This window comes from Pararge aegeria, chromosome 17 (genome assembly GCF_905163445.1).
Source record: "Pararge aegeria chromosome 17, ilParAegt1.1, whole genome shotgun sequence".
Lineage (NCBI taxonomy): Eukaryota > Metazoa > Arthropoda > Insecta > Lepidoptera > Nymphalidae > Pararge > Pararge aegeria.
Genome location: NC_053196.1, coordinates 2,633,929 through 2,648,651, shown reverse-complemented (window position 1 = coordinate 2,648,651; position 14,723 = coordinate 2,633,929). Strand labels below are relative to the sequence as shown.

Below are 14,723 nucleotides of genomic sequence, written 5' to 3'. Positions count from 1 at the left end.
CCGAGCCATATCTGACGTTTTAATTACGATTCTCGGCCGTCTGTACTTAGTCATTGGCTCAATTATAGAGAGCTGGCGATTTAGCGATACGGCACAAGCGAGCACAACACACAGCGTGTTTCTACGTATGAATGATACACGATAACGCTGTTCTTTCGCATCCAGTTAAACCTTTGTAAACGTCAACTTAGTATGTATCTACAGCTGTGAATTTCTAAATGAAATGAAATGAAAATACAATTTATTGTACACAGAACTGAAATTATAATAAAAAAAAACACCAAATAAAACGCACAGGTACAATGGGCGGCCTTACCGCTATATAGCGATCTTTGCCGGGCAACCCAACAAAGGAATGGGAAAAAAGCACGTTGTACACAAGAAGTTAAAAATATATATATATATATATAATGTATAAATAATTATCTTTAAATATATGTATTTCTTGTGTGCGTGTATACCGGCTGGACCGATTAGAATGAATTTTTTGGTATGCGTTTGGGTGGCACCCTGGATGGTTTAGATTCACAAATCAGCCCGACAGATGGCGCTGTCCGCTAGTATAACATATCCTCTTCTTCTTTTCTTTTTCTTTCTTTTTCTCCTTTTTCTTTTTCTTTATCTTCACTGAATCAATACTGAGGACCAGTATCCATATTCCTTAGATATTCTATACATATTAATATATTATGGGGACATCATAGCCCAAATAATACTCAGTTTCTAACCATCATGAGTTTCACTTTATCGCCAACCACCTTAAGGAACTAGAAGACGCTACAATTGGTGATCCCGACATGATCGCAGGAGCGTAAGTATATTGTAAGTGCTGCAAAAAAGGTTATTAGGCTTCGCTTGAAGGGGGGTACTAAGGGGACACCATAGTCAAAATAATACTCGGTTACCAACCATCGTGAGTTTCATTTTACCGACAACCACCTCAAGAAACTAGAAGACGCTATAATATCATCATATGTCAGTCGTAGGGCGCTCACTAGGTTAAGACTTGTATAATAACTATCGCAATTAATGACCCAAGGCTGGGCTTAGGTTTCCTCATAAATAAAAGAGTGCGATTGAGAGCTTACTCCCTCGATGCTGCTCCAATGCGGCGTCGAGCTGCTTATAACATTAAGTTATTATTGGTATTTGCACAATCTATAGTTCTACAATTGTTTTTTTATTGGGTGCTTAGTAGAGATAGTGTCTTCATTGTTCTTGTTTGGCAAACAGGTGCCGCTCCCCTTATCAATGAGTCTTTAAGATAGTTTATGCAGATACAGTTATGCAATGTTTCATCTGATACTCGTATCTTATCAAAATTATCGAGGGCACTTTAAAACATCAATTCTATAAAATTGTTTTAGTTTGTAATCGTTTGAGGCGATAAGTGAAAGTAGAATAGTGAGTACATTTTATCAATTGAAAATTCGACTGATTATGATTTCCGCCCTCCTTACGGTCATTTTATAATACTCTCTTAATTTCTAACTGGCCAGACAGATATTTTCGTTTCAGTCACATTTTTCCATTATTATGATGATTTCTTATCTTTTTCATGAATTGCACCAAAACCCACACCCCACAGTCCACGCATGCGTCCTTAATTAAGCATTCCGCTCTCGTCCGGCCTGCGTACGCGCAGCGGCGGCGCCTTTGACTTTATTCGCCCCGTCCCGCTCTCACAATGCATCTATTCATACGACTAACCACCACACCTCGAGCTCTCTATGTCTTTCAAGATAAAACAGAAACCCTTCCAACCCAAGTTCAACGTAAACTGGCAACGAACACCGACGAAGATATACAGATTGTAGATCGATTTTTTCTCTTACCTCTATAAGTATAGAGTGGGAATTGTGCTGCGTTATTTACATTCTAAAGGTGTTATTGGAGTGATGTAATGAAGGGGCCTAATTGTGTATTCTACTTGGGATGCCTGGGAGATAAAAGAGTGAGCGATAAAGGCCATTAGGTATACCTCTCACACTTTTCCGGGCTCATTACGAAGGGATTTGTTTTCGCAATTTTATATCACAGATTTTAACTTCTTACCTTTAGCTTTAACAACGATTAAAGAGAGATGAAGTAGAGTTAGTTCAATTAACTAGGATTGAGTATTCCAAACGAAAAATATCAGTAACAAAGCTGTTTAACGGATCGGCATTATTGCTACATTTTTCCCAAATGAAAATTATTACTTCCTACGCAGTAAATTCAAGCTGCAAACTCAATTTAATATGTTCATCATTGTCTCGAATCTTCTCACCCACGGATGCTTATAACAAAATTACTCCCACTGATTGCGTTGAGCCATGCATGATGCACGAATTAGGCACCTTTTTATTTTTTTCCTCTCCATAATGCCCTGCTCATGCGTACAGACTTTTATAGAGAGAACCCGGAGAACGCACCGGTCGAGGCGAGCGGCCGACCGGTTTCATTCCTTTTGCCTTTGAGACACCGCCTGCCGCTCCGCTGAAAACAATATTCGAAATTTGAATCAGTCCGCAGCGTGTATTGTTCGACGAAGGACGTGTGCTGCTACGAACAATTTATTTCTAAAACTTTACGATAGTGCTCAGTGTTAACATAACTGAAGAGTTTTTAATATGAGAGGAAATATTTCTGTTCTATTAAGTTTGGTTACTGTGACATTATGATGGGGAGGATTTTGTGCGTTTTTCTTCTGGTCTGGATGTTCGCTGCTGGCCAGGAGGAGGCGGACGGTGGGAAGTGCGAGAGGATCCAGCTGTCCCAGTGCCAGGATCTGGGGTACAACTGGACCGCTATGCCCAATCTCATTGGACATAGAGATCAAAAGGAAGCAGAAGAAGCGGTGAGTCCCCTTTTAAAATTTGACTATAATTTAGTGGCCCATAATAGGTACCTTTACTTGAAGTTTTTTTAGGGATATATGAACTCAGAGCCAACTAGTATTATGGTCAAGAACAAACTTTTAAATTTTGTTAATCATGAATGATTTAATGATGTCCAGCAGTAAGGCTGTCCACAGATTGCCGCAATCCTAAAAAAGGATTGCGGCAATCTGTGGATTAAAGGGTTGGGGCAATTTGAGAAACAATTTAGATTAAACTGCCCCAAGTTTCGATGTCCTAAATTTCGACAGGCTTTGGTTACCCTAACTTTATGTAGATGAATGTATTGTATAGATAAAGTTAATGTTATGTTTACCCTATGGGACCTTATTACTTAAAGATTTATTTAAGGGCGGGTTTGACTGATCCTTGCAAGGGTAAAATTACACTGTGCCATACTACTATGGAAGTATGGGAATAATTTCCAATCATGTATGAAATCGCTTTTATTGTTGTCGCTTGAATTGTTATGATAGGATAGTCAACCAATAGGTAGGGATTGTCGTACCGGAACTTATACCGGTAGGGTGGTAACTAGGCACGGCCGTAGCGTCAATTACCAACACGATGATGTAGATAATTAATCTAGGTGGGAGGGTAATCTTATAAACCTTTATTATTCAATAGATAATTATAACACCTACCTACCTATATTGTATTTATAAAAGCTATTTGAGAGATATAAGTACCTACCTAGTAATGTACAAGCAAAAAAATATGTAAAAGTGTAATGTACCTAGTAATCTTAATTTATATAAATCTCCTGTCACGATGTTTGTCCGCGATGGACTCCTAAACTACTTAACCGATTTTAAATTAAATTGGCACACCGTGAGCAGTCTGCTCCAACTTAAGAGATAGGATAGCTTAGATCTTTAATTATAGTCGCAATTTTATTTTATTGTTAATTATTTGTCTATAATTAATTGACAGTCACATGGTATAACTATACTATAACTACTATACTCATTTAAGGCTTAACGATACTGCGATTTATATTTATGTTATCTCTACCTCTTCGACTCTATGAGTAATTTTAATATAATTTTGACGAGCTTGCGGTCGCAATGTCTAGCGGACCCCTCCACAATCCTGGGAGCAATTTGTGAAAATAACATTTTGTTATTTCAAGTAGGTAACCCAAGTCTGTATTTTTGCAGTGACTCTACCACCGTTTTGGGAGGAAGATTCTACCGAGACAGAATTGTATACCTATTATCTTAGGGACTAGACTGTATCTTACCAGTAGGTGAGAGTGGAGTTAAGGGCGATCTTGTAGCTTTAACATTATTCCACTAGTCAAGACCTTTCATTACAAAAAAAAAAAATCCTTATTTGGTGGCGGCGACACTCCCGACTTATTCACCTTTCCAACAAAAGAAACAAGATCAAATTCGATTCATCCAGTTTGGAGCTACGATGCCACAGACAGACACACTCGCACAGACACGTCAAACTTATAAAACCCCGCCATTTTTGCGTCGGGAGTTAAAAATGAATATTATTAGTTCGAAGTTCTCTTGTAACAGTATGTTATTTGGAGAATAAAGTCTTTAAACCTAAGTTAAGGTTCACTGCACACAATCAAAAAATAACACCGTTTTGAATTTGATCTTAATTTTTTTAATTATAAAATCACATAACTACCCAATAGGGCGCAAACGAATAATGGAGGGTGATAAATCGTTGAACAATGTTCTATCTCGCATCTAAATCGCTTGTCTGCGGCACTAAAGCCAGTTCACACAGCTTTCAACGTCACAGGGTGTATAATTTATGAAGGGGGTGGTTTTTACGAGCGTACGGTTGACTAGTTTTTAACGACTTGTATCTGTTTCTATCATACAACGTGTAACAGTATTACAAAATAATATTGAACGATACTTAAGTATATTTCATAAGGAATCACCCTGGAAAAATATTAAATCGTAAGAAGCATAGGTATTTATTTTTCGATACAAACGAATTCAAAACATTCAAAACATTTGACGGCCGATTGGCGCAGATTGCAGCGACCCTGCTTTCTGAGCCCAAGGCCGTGGGTTCGATTCCCACTACTGGAAAATGATGATTTTTTTGATGAGCATGAATGTTTTTAAGTGTCTGGGTGTTTATATTTTCTAAGTATTTATGTATATTATTCATAAAAATATTCATCAGTCATCTTAGTGCTCATACATACACAAGCTACGCTTACTTTGGCTCTAGATGGCGATGTGTGTATTGTCGTAGTATATTTATTATTTATTTATTATCTTATTTATTCTAAGTGTTTACTTATGACAACCCTATTGAAATAAAAAGACCGTCACGCGCATAGTAGGAGTCCCATGATCTTCATTTTGCATGTGATGTTAGCTCTGTATTTGATTTCTTTTAGTAAAAACCATTTTTTTAATCGAAAACTTTTAGGTTTTCGGTTTTACAGATAAGCCTCAGAGACAGTACATAATGTACCTCTAAGGCCTGTGAAGTTTTATTTCGGTTTTCACTTTGTATAAATGTATCGTTACAATCATAAGGCAAGACAAGGTTGCTTGGAAGCATACGGCTCCGCTTTCATCTCTCACAAGATAGAAAAATGAATAGAATAGAATAGAATAGAAAAACTTTATTGCAACACAACACAATAGGAAAAATACAAGGAAAACAGTAATAGTACTTAGTGCTAGGGTGCAAAGGCGGCTTTATCACTAAAAGTGATCTTTAAAAGGCAACCTGAGCGTACGATGCCGATAAAAAAGTGGAAAGTGGATGGTGCATAAAGTATGTTACAAAAAAAAAAAATTGAACTTACATGAACATACATAGGTACTACATTTACATATTAACTAAACAAATACCAATTTAAATTTGTAATTTGTAATGAATTTTAAAATGTAAATTATAAATTGTTGATATTGGAAAAGAGCAACTGCTGAGTTTCTTGCCGGCTTCTTCTCAGTAGAATCTACCCTCCGAACCGGTGGTAGAGTCACTACACGCAGAAGACTTGACGTTTTTGAATTTTGAATAAAAATTATTCTCATCCTATGATACATACAAACAGCATATGCATGCCCTAAAAGTACAGAGCTCTCTTTCCTATCTATTACACTTACTGAAGGGGTGATTTTTGAAATGGCTACCTCAGATTTCCCCTTTCTGAATTGCTCTGGTTCACACGCGAGTAATATTACGTTGCGCGATTGAATTGGGCACGGAAACAGCTCGATGCAACGCGGATACTTTTACGATTGAGATAAGAGTTTAATTGGTTTCTACCTACCTTCAATAAATTGGTGCTTATTATAAATATTAAGAGAGGGTTTTTTTAAGGATATCTCCACTACAAGTTAGTATAAAATAGTAGAAGGTTATTACTGATGCCATATACCTACCCTGATCATATCATCATACCTTACGGCGCTGTTTATCGCTTGTTTCTGTTGTAGTTGAAAAAAATATGTTAAATTGTTAATTGTTAATTTTGGAAGAAGCAACTGCTGAGTTTCTTGTCAGCTTTTTCGCTGCAGAGTCTATTTCCGTATTTTTATTTCCGTGGTAGAGTCACTATAAACAGGGTAAGAATTAATAATTTTGAATTTTTTTTTTTTAAGATGAAGCATTGCACGCAAATAGTAAGCCTAAGTGGAGTGGAGTGGGTGCCCTTTCACACAGCAACGGAGCATAATCAGAGCGGTATCCGCACTATTGAAGTTATACCTATTTGCATAAATATAAATAATAATATAATATACTACGTCAATACACACATGGCCATCTAGTCCCAAAGAAAGTGTAGCTCGTGTTATGCTAAGACGTCATACTAAGGTGATATGACATACTAAGATGACATATGAAATTTTTTATGAATAATATACAATATACATAAATACTTCTAATATATAGACAAACATTCAGACACTGAAAAACATTCATGTTCATAACACAAACGTTTTCCAGTTGTGGGAATCAAACCCACGGCCTTGGACTCAGAAAGCAGGGTCGCCGCCCACTGCGCCATTGGGCCGTCAAAATACTAGAATCGAAAAGAGACACGCTAGATTTTATACCAGGAATACATAACCATGCAAACAGTATCGCGGGCAAATGCTTGTACAGCACAAAGTTTACTAGTTTCGCAAAACACTCGTTTGCAGTTAGCATACCCCAGCTATCGCGAAATCAACAAAGGCGCGCTCCTTTGATGTCCGACCGTGCTTGACTCATCGCCACATGTGAGCATGCGCCGGCGCGCTTTGATTATCCACACGATACCTACATTATTGTAAGGGATCATTCTAACTAGCGTAGATCTGGGCATAAAAATTTAATAATTACTATTTCCATCTAAAAGCCTTTGACCGCCATTCCAGCACCTTCGGACCCCAACGTCCAACCGTTTTCTAAGCTATGTGTTATACATGTTATTATATATGTGCTGTATATCTTTTACCAATCCAAATGGTATAATAAAAGCAGTTAATTATGCTTGTGACACTGCTAGCACCATTTTAACGTTTGATTTTAACGTTTTAAAAGATAGATAGTCAGTAGAACTACATTGCAACAAAACAAAAAAAAAGATTGCAAGAAAACAAAGATAGTGCCCGACTGAAAAGGCGCCCTTATCACTGAAATAATAATTAAAGGCATTTTTTTTAGTACTAGTTCTATTGCCCGCGTTCTTAGTCCGCGTATATTACGGTTTTCTACAAATCCCGTGGGAACCGTGGGTTTTCTGGGATAAAAAGTAGCCTATCTTACTCTCCCTCATTCCAACTAACTTTAATAAAAAAAAATCTAGTTTGTGCGTAAAGGTAGGTGCGAACCAACAAAACGCATTTATAATATCATTAAGGATTTTGTTTACCACCCATAAACAACCTTTGCAAGACACGTGCGTCATTGTCAGTAATCGACGCTCGGCTAAAGTAGTACCGAAGTGCAGAGTGAAACTGGCCTTACCACGCGAAGGTTTCGCACTAAGATTCTGCCTCGTCACTGTCTCATCAAGACGCTGATTGCGACTCGGCTTCAAAGCCAGCGGCCGCCATTCGTTGCCCGGTCCGGCCACTGACTCAGGGCTGGCGCAATGTTACCAAATTAAATATACCTACTACGACAATACACACATCGCCATCTAGCCCCAAAGTAGGCGTAGCTTGAGTTATGGGTACTAAGATAGCTGATGAATATTTTTATAAATATATGTAATACATATAAATACTTATAAGTTAATTATTTATGTGTATTATAAGTTAAGTTAAGTTAAGTTTTACTCCTACATCGCACAGCAAAACTAAGTTAGAAGTTTTCGCTTATTTAAAAACACGTTAAGTTGATCATTTAGAAGCAATGTTGCCAACCCTTAGTTTCATTGGATACAAAAGCAAACTGGTTCTTGTGTAGGTACGGCGTCTTATAAAAGGGCTATTAAATTCGATTCAGTATAAATGTAAAACGTATTTTAATTAGGTTTTTTTTTTCGTTTAGTATGATTCGGTCGGAATTTAAATTATCTAATGAACATAGCCATTCGATTTATTTTTCCACATGCTATATTGAGTATTGCTTGAGTTATGCTCAGTACATTAATGGAACTTTATGATAACGTTAAATAATTACCCACCATGTGCCGTGTGGTGAAGACATCAGAATTTAAATGTCTCGATCTCTCCTCTTCTCGCGGGTGACGTACGCCGAACGAGGCAACTAAGGAATACGAGCCGCAGCGTCCACCACTCTTCTATTAAAATCAAGTTAGATTTGCGATCACCAACCCGTCTGCCCAGCGTGGTGATTATGCACAAATGCTCCTGTTGGGGCAGGCCTGTACTCCAGGCTGTCATTATATATGTGTGTGTTACGTGTGTGATTTGGAAGAACTTCTTACCCTATTCTTTCTTTTATTTATTTATTTTAATAAGAACGGTGAATATGATGATATGATTGTGCAGGCTGTTATTGTTTGTCTACATTTATTTACCGCCATTTTGTCGCTGTAAGTTATGAAGTTGTAATACGATTATCCAAGGAACTAAAATTTGAATAACTAAAATCTCGTAATATTAGTTCCGTGTGTCAAATGTAGCGCTTCGAAAGGGGATAACATTTGTACTGTCATTTGCCAATCTGTCAGTCAGTCAGTCAGTCAGGCAGTCAGCCCAGTGGTCAGTGTTTGAGAAATAGTCATAAACAAGAATTGAATTGAGAAATATTACACAGATTTAAGATGGCCAGTCTGATTACTGAAGTATCTAGTACAGTGTAATAAATAAATATACTACGAGTTACGACAATACACACATCGCCATCTAGCCCCTAAGCGTAGCTTTTGTTATGGGTACTAAGATAGCTGCTTAATACTTTTTTATGAATATGATACTCTTAAATAATATTAATATACAGATAAACACCCAGCCACTGGAAAACACATTAACATTCTCCAGTTGTGGGAATCGAACCCACGGCCTTGGACTCAGAAAGCAGAGTAGCTGCCCACTGCGCCAACCGGGTGTCATCTAAATATAATAAGACAAAATAGGTATTCCACAAAGATATATTTTAGAGTGTGCTCAAGAACTATTCGATTTAGTTCTTACCTCACTTACCTACCATTGAACCATGCAACTCGTAAGGACCTGCACCGTTAGTTACTTGATATTCCGTAGACACCTAATACGCACTTAATACGCTTCCTTAATTCTAATACGCAACGCAAATACCTGAATCCCGAAGCCATTTTGGGAAATCTGTGTATAAAATTTCATGGATCTTCAGGCCCAGCTATCTCTGTCAGTCAGTAAATAACAACTGACAAGTCTTAAGACCTAATTTTAAACTGACTTAATTATTCTTTCATTCAAGAACATCGGTTCGTTTACGGTACGGGTAGTTTATATATTTGCAAGTTGTCGTTTAGGCAAAATTTTGTGACTCTATAACTAAACTAACATTCAGCGTTGTTATAGATAGCCTACTAGCTAATAACATACAAAGAGTATAGTTATATAAGTAAGACGGGAAAATGCAATTTTTTAAATGAAAATATTAATATTTTATTATTTCTGTCAATTTCCAAAAATCCAGTCTAATAATTCATTGTCTTCAATAAAAAAAGAACCTTGGTACAAATAATATAAATAAAAATGTCTATTATACAATCCTCTTCTTTTTTGCTCTTTTGGCTTTCAGGCTCAAAACTCTTCAAAAATGTAAAAAATGTCAACTGTTCTTTCCACGTGCTTGCACTACAGGTGGCCTCACAGAGAGCAAAAAATATATATACACAAGCAATTAAAAAAGCGACATACAATAGATAACATATGTCACTTGTCAGTCCGTTCAGAAATGCGGCATCAATGTTAACCCGTGTACCGGCTTAGTAGAATTGAATGCTAGGCTCGCTGTAAAAAAAATAAATCGATATATCGATGTTTTTGGCTATTTCGATATTAAATATCGAAAACATAACAGTACACAGAGCTTTATGAAAATACCTTATTAGTGACTAAACGTAGTAAGGTTCTTTTTGTCAACACTATTGCTAAGAAAGCATAACACCACGACCATGAGTTAAAATTGATTCCTAGCTACAACGCGTTCCTAATAATTTATACGAATGACGAAAACTATTTATAATTCAAAAATATCATGTATTGAAAAACCTACAGGAAGCGATATTCGTCGCTAAGGACGTTTATTTTCGCTAAAGATTACAAGATTATAATACAATAAAACCACCAGTAAGTAAGTACCTACTCACCTAAGGCACTGGTATTCGGACACATTATATCACGTTATCGCTATAAACTTCGTGTGCATACAGCAAAGTGTGATGGCCACACTCAAGCTTAGCGATAATTATCGCATCATATAATTTGCAATCAAAGTTCCTTTCCCTGTGTGTTTTTATTACCGAAGAGGTCACTAACGACTGAAGGGGTCGCGCCAAGTGGTTTGGCTTTCCATAAAATATCGATACAATGTATCCTCTTTAGCACTTCTGGCATCCCTATTTATAGAATCGTAATGTGTATCCTTTACACACGCGACAGAAGTCACTTACGACTACTGATGTCGCGCCAAGTGAATTATGTTTCCATAAAATATCGATACAATGTATATCGATACTTTTTAGCACTTCCGGCATCCCTATTTATTGTGTCGTATTGTGTATCCTCCACACACGCGGCACTATCAAGCGGCGCCTCTGAAGCCCTTATCGCGCATTAGCGATACACGTCAGCACTTAAGCGATATGGGATATAAATAAAAATAAATGGCTGCCCACCAAAAGATACCGCTATCGGCTATCGTTGTTTATGAAAGCGCTGGTGGTTATTGATTCCACTCGCATCCGCATTTTTCTCTGGTAGGTTCTGTCCATAAAACAGAAGTGGGATTGTCAGTTATATATATGTTAGCAAAGATATGCTATGATCCATATCGCAGCTGAACTGCGGACAACAGTGTTACGTACAAGTTTATCCTATTAAAACATCAGAAGTGGGATCGTTGATAAATGTTAATAAAGATTTTCCACTGACTATTTTGACACTGAATTCTATCTTACATTCGATATTTTAGTCTCCTAGGTAATCGATTATATATATCTAGTATAATAAAGTAATAATAAAACTGAACTCATTATTTTTTTACATTCGAAGCTCTGAGCTTACTGTGGAACCACGAAGTCAGATTTGAGAAATATTCTCATTGATAGACGAATTCTTGTATGATTTTGTCTCTGTCTTGGGAAACTATTAATACTGTTTAAAAGTCGCGCACAGAAATATTATAGCTTATCTTAAAGAAGAGCAATGGAAAACTGGGTCGTCTAGCCCTCATATGCAACCGATCATCCTAATGATTGCATCCCATTAAATCCGAAGTCGTACAAGTTATTTAGAGAAATAGATAACTTGTACGACTAATTATAATTACTATAGTATTGCCATTTGCAATACAGTAAAAAAATATTTTACATAATGTGAGATATATTCATATTAATATATATATAATAGAATAATTTATTCCCTCGCCCACTATCGCCTATATTCTAATAATAAAGGCTGTGTGCCAAAAGGCACCGTTATCAAAATCAGGTCAAAGTTGTGAATAAAAGCGCGAATTGCACACTCATAATAGACCTCGCACAAAAATCAGAAGTGGGATCGTCACTCATACTAACCAGCACTTAAAGTGATCAAAGATACAAATGAAAATATGCCCATCAAAAGATACCGCTATCGCTTTTATTGATTCTATACTGATACCTAGTATCACTTATTGATATTATTTACCGATACTCATTAAACTTACCCTACTAGAAGATGCTCTTCATATTGTACTGTCACAACCAACTTGAGAGTGACGTCACAACTTGTGGTGTGATTCATGCTGGGGACTGCGTCTAATTATTCATAAACGCTACCTTAATATCTTGTCACGAGATGTCAACAGCTGACAGACTATCTTTTATTTTGCTATCGTTGATTATATCTCGATAATTTGTGATAAACTCTTTATTATCATTTATCAACAGATATGTAGAGTCATTACCTACGTACCTATTAATGTGTGTTCTGAATGTTTAAAAAAAATATTAGACCGAAAATAAAAAAAAGTACTACTATTTTAATAATTGCAAAAATGTAAAATCTATTATTGTCTAAAATGCGATTTACCTAATAATGAATAGGTGCACGTATATAAATATGCCATTTCATCCATGTGGATCGTATAGTTTTTCATTTTATTTAAAAACCAAACTACTTAAACTACCTATCATACAAAAAAGTTATAGAGCCGATCTGAAAGTATGTATAAACTTTCTAAATTGGTTTTGAAATCACGGAGTTCAGAGTTACCCTTCATTCCACAGTATAGAGAATTTCCTCCTCTTTCGAAGTTGGTTAGAAGACTTCGCACACAGCTAAAGAGTTTGCGTTAATATTAGGAACTTTTTGTCATCGAGAAAGTTACAACCTAAAACTTTTTGATAACAATAAAAATATACCGTTATTCTTTTTTTTGCGAGGGAGTTTAAATTGGCCTTTAACTGGCGTTTAGATTTAGGGCATCACGATTGTTGTAACGAGAAAAGTTTTTTCGTCGCTATCACGTGTACACGAGGGTTGCCGCTTGTAAACGAATTAGCAAAAAAAAAAAGATAAACTTACATATTAGCTTAATATAGCTCTACGGTTTTGTGTGGACTGAGTTACATGAAAGTTCAAATCTAAGTTCAGAAGCAACTCTTAGGACTAGTACTGCCAAAACAAAAGCATTTAGCCATTAGGGTTTGCGTATTGAAGAAGAAGTCATTTTTGAATGATTGATATCATCATTATAAAACCGCCTACAATTGTTAAGTGATAATTTTAAGCCTTTTGGAGAGTCACTATAAAATGTCATCCAGTTTTTACAGTCTGGCATATAAATATCAACTGTAAAAGATTTTACCGAAATATAAATATTTTATTAACCCACACTACAACTCCTTTTCAGCGAAAATGCATTCAACAATTATAAGTGTATAAACATAAAAGGAGAGCAAATTCAACATTACTCTCCTTACCGTATTACGTAAAGTCAGTGATAAGTCGAAATATAACGTTAAATGTGAATTTATTTTTTTCAGTTACGTAATAAACGGATTTATATGATTTCTGAAAGTTAATGAAAGAAATACTCATACCTAATTATTATGTAAACAGTAGTCTGATGTGGAACTGTTTCATCATGAAACGAATAAAATAGCTTACTTAAATATTATATCACTTTTATATTTTACGTAATATAGTATCACTTATATATAAACTGTACAGTCTACTCAGATTGTCGACAACCCTGTCGCTAATCGCACAGGTAAAAAGACAAACGAAAATAGACTTTCTCTCATTGTTTTATGAGTTCAAATTCACTCGTGTTTGTACTAGTTAAAAATTAGTAAAATTGTCAAAAGTAGGCACTTATCTTAAATCGTGTAGTGGGCCGGTCCATTCACGGATCTTCCATCTGATGCTGGAGCGGTCATTGACTTTAACTTTGAACTATGAAGCTACATCATGCAAGTATAGTTCCGTGGATGATTCCCTTGATTTTGTATGAATTACATCAGTAATTGTATGATAGTTAATTTATTGCACATCATTCATGAATTCAGTGCCACGTGCTCCATAGAAGCTGTGGAATTTGCCTACCATAAACCGAAAAAAGGTTTCTACAACTTGTAAGAAGACAAAATAGCAGACATAAAACTGTAGAGTTGATTAGAAAAATAAACAAAATGGGTTTTATTTCGAATTTTGAATACACTGTTTTCAACGTCAACTGGCTAGGGATTAAGCTATTTCTTTATTCTATAACTCAGTTCGGTGCCAAAAAAAAAGAAGTAACCGAATCATAAATAAGCAAATATGCGGATAAGGAACCACTTATTTATATCTCGATCTGGTACACAATCAGTGGGAGACGGAGAGAGTTTGAGAATGAAGGAGAATAGGTACAACAATAGTACAGAGTAGTAGTTAGGACGTATGCGATAGTTAAAAATAAGTTTATTACACTTACGTACACAAATAGATATATGACTAGATACAATATACAACATACTTGTAAAAGCTATTTTTTTTGTTGGCTGCGCTTAGTTTTAACAAAAGCACCATCGCCTATCTGACTTCCTGCTCAAACTATAAACGTATCATAATTCATAAAGCAATAAAACTCATCTCCGACTAAACTTTAGGCGCAGCCTTCGGCAACGGCGCTCCGGCCGCTTTGTGACCATCGTATGTGAATTTAAAAGAATCGTCCCGCTTTTTACGAATATTATTATACGTATCATCATCACTG

The 14,723-nt window shown here is 36.2% G+C and overlaps 1 protein-coding gene across 1 annotated transcript in view; it reads left to right on the top strand.

Annotated features, from left to right (window-relative positions):
* Positions 1-2,163: 2,163 nt before the first annotated feature.
* The window catches only part of LOC120631306 (frizzled-10-like), a 39,763-nt gene continuing 27,203 nt past the window's right edge, over positions 2,164-14,723 (top strand). The window contains exon 1 of the mRNA XM_039900807.1: positions 2,164-2,839. Coding sequence (XP_039756741.1) covers positions 2,660-2,839 — 180 coding nt within the window. The 5' untranslated portion in view covers positions 2,164-2,659. The remainder of the gene's footprint in view (positions 2,840-14,723) is intronic.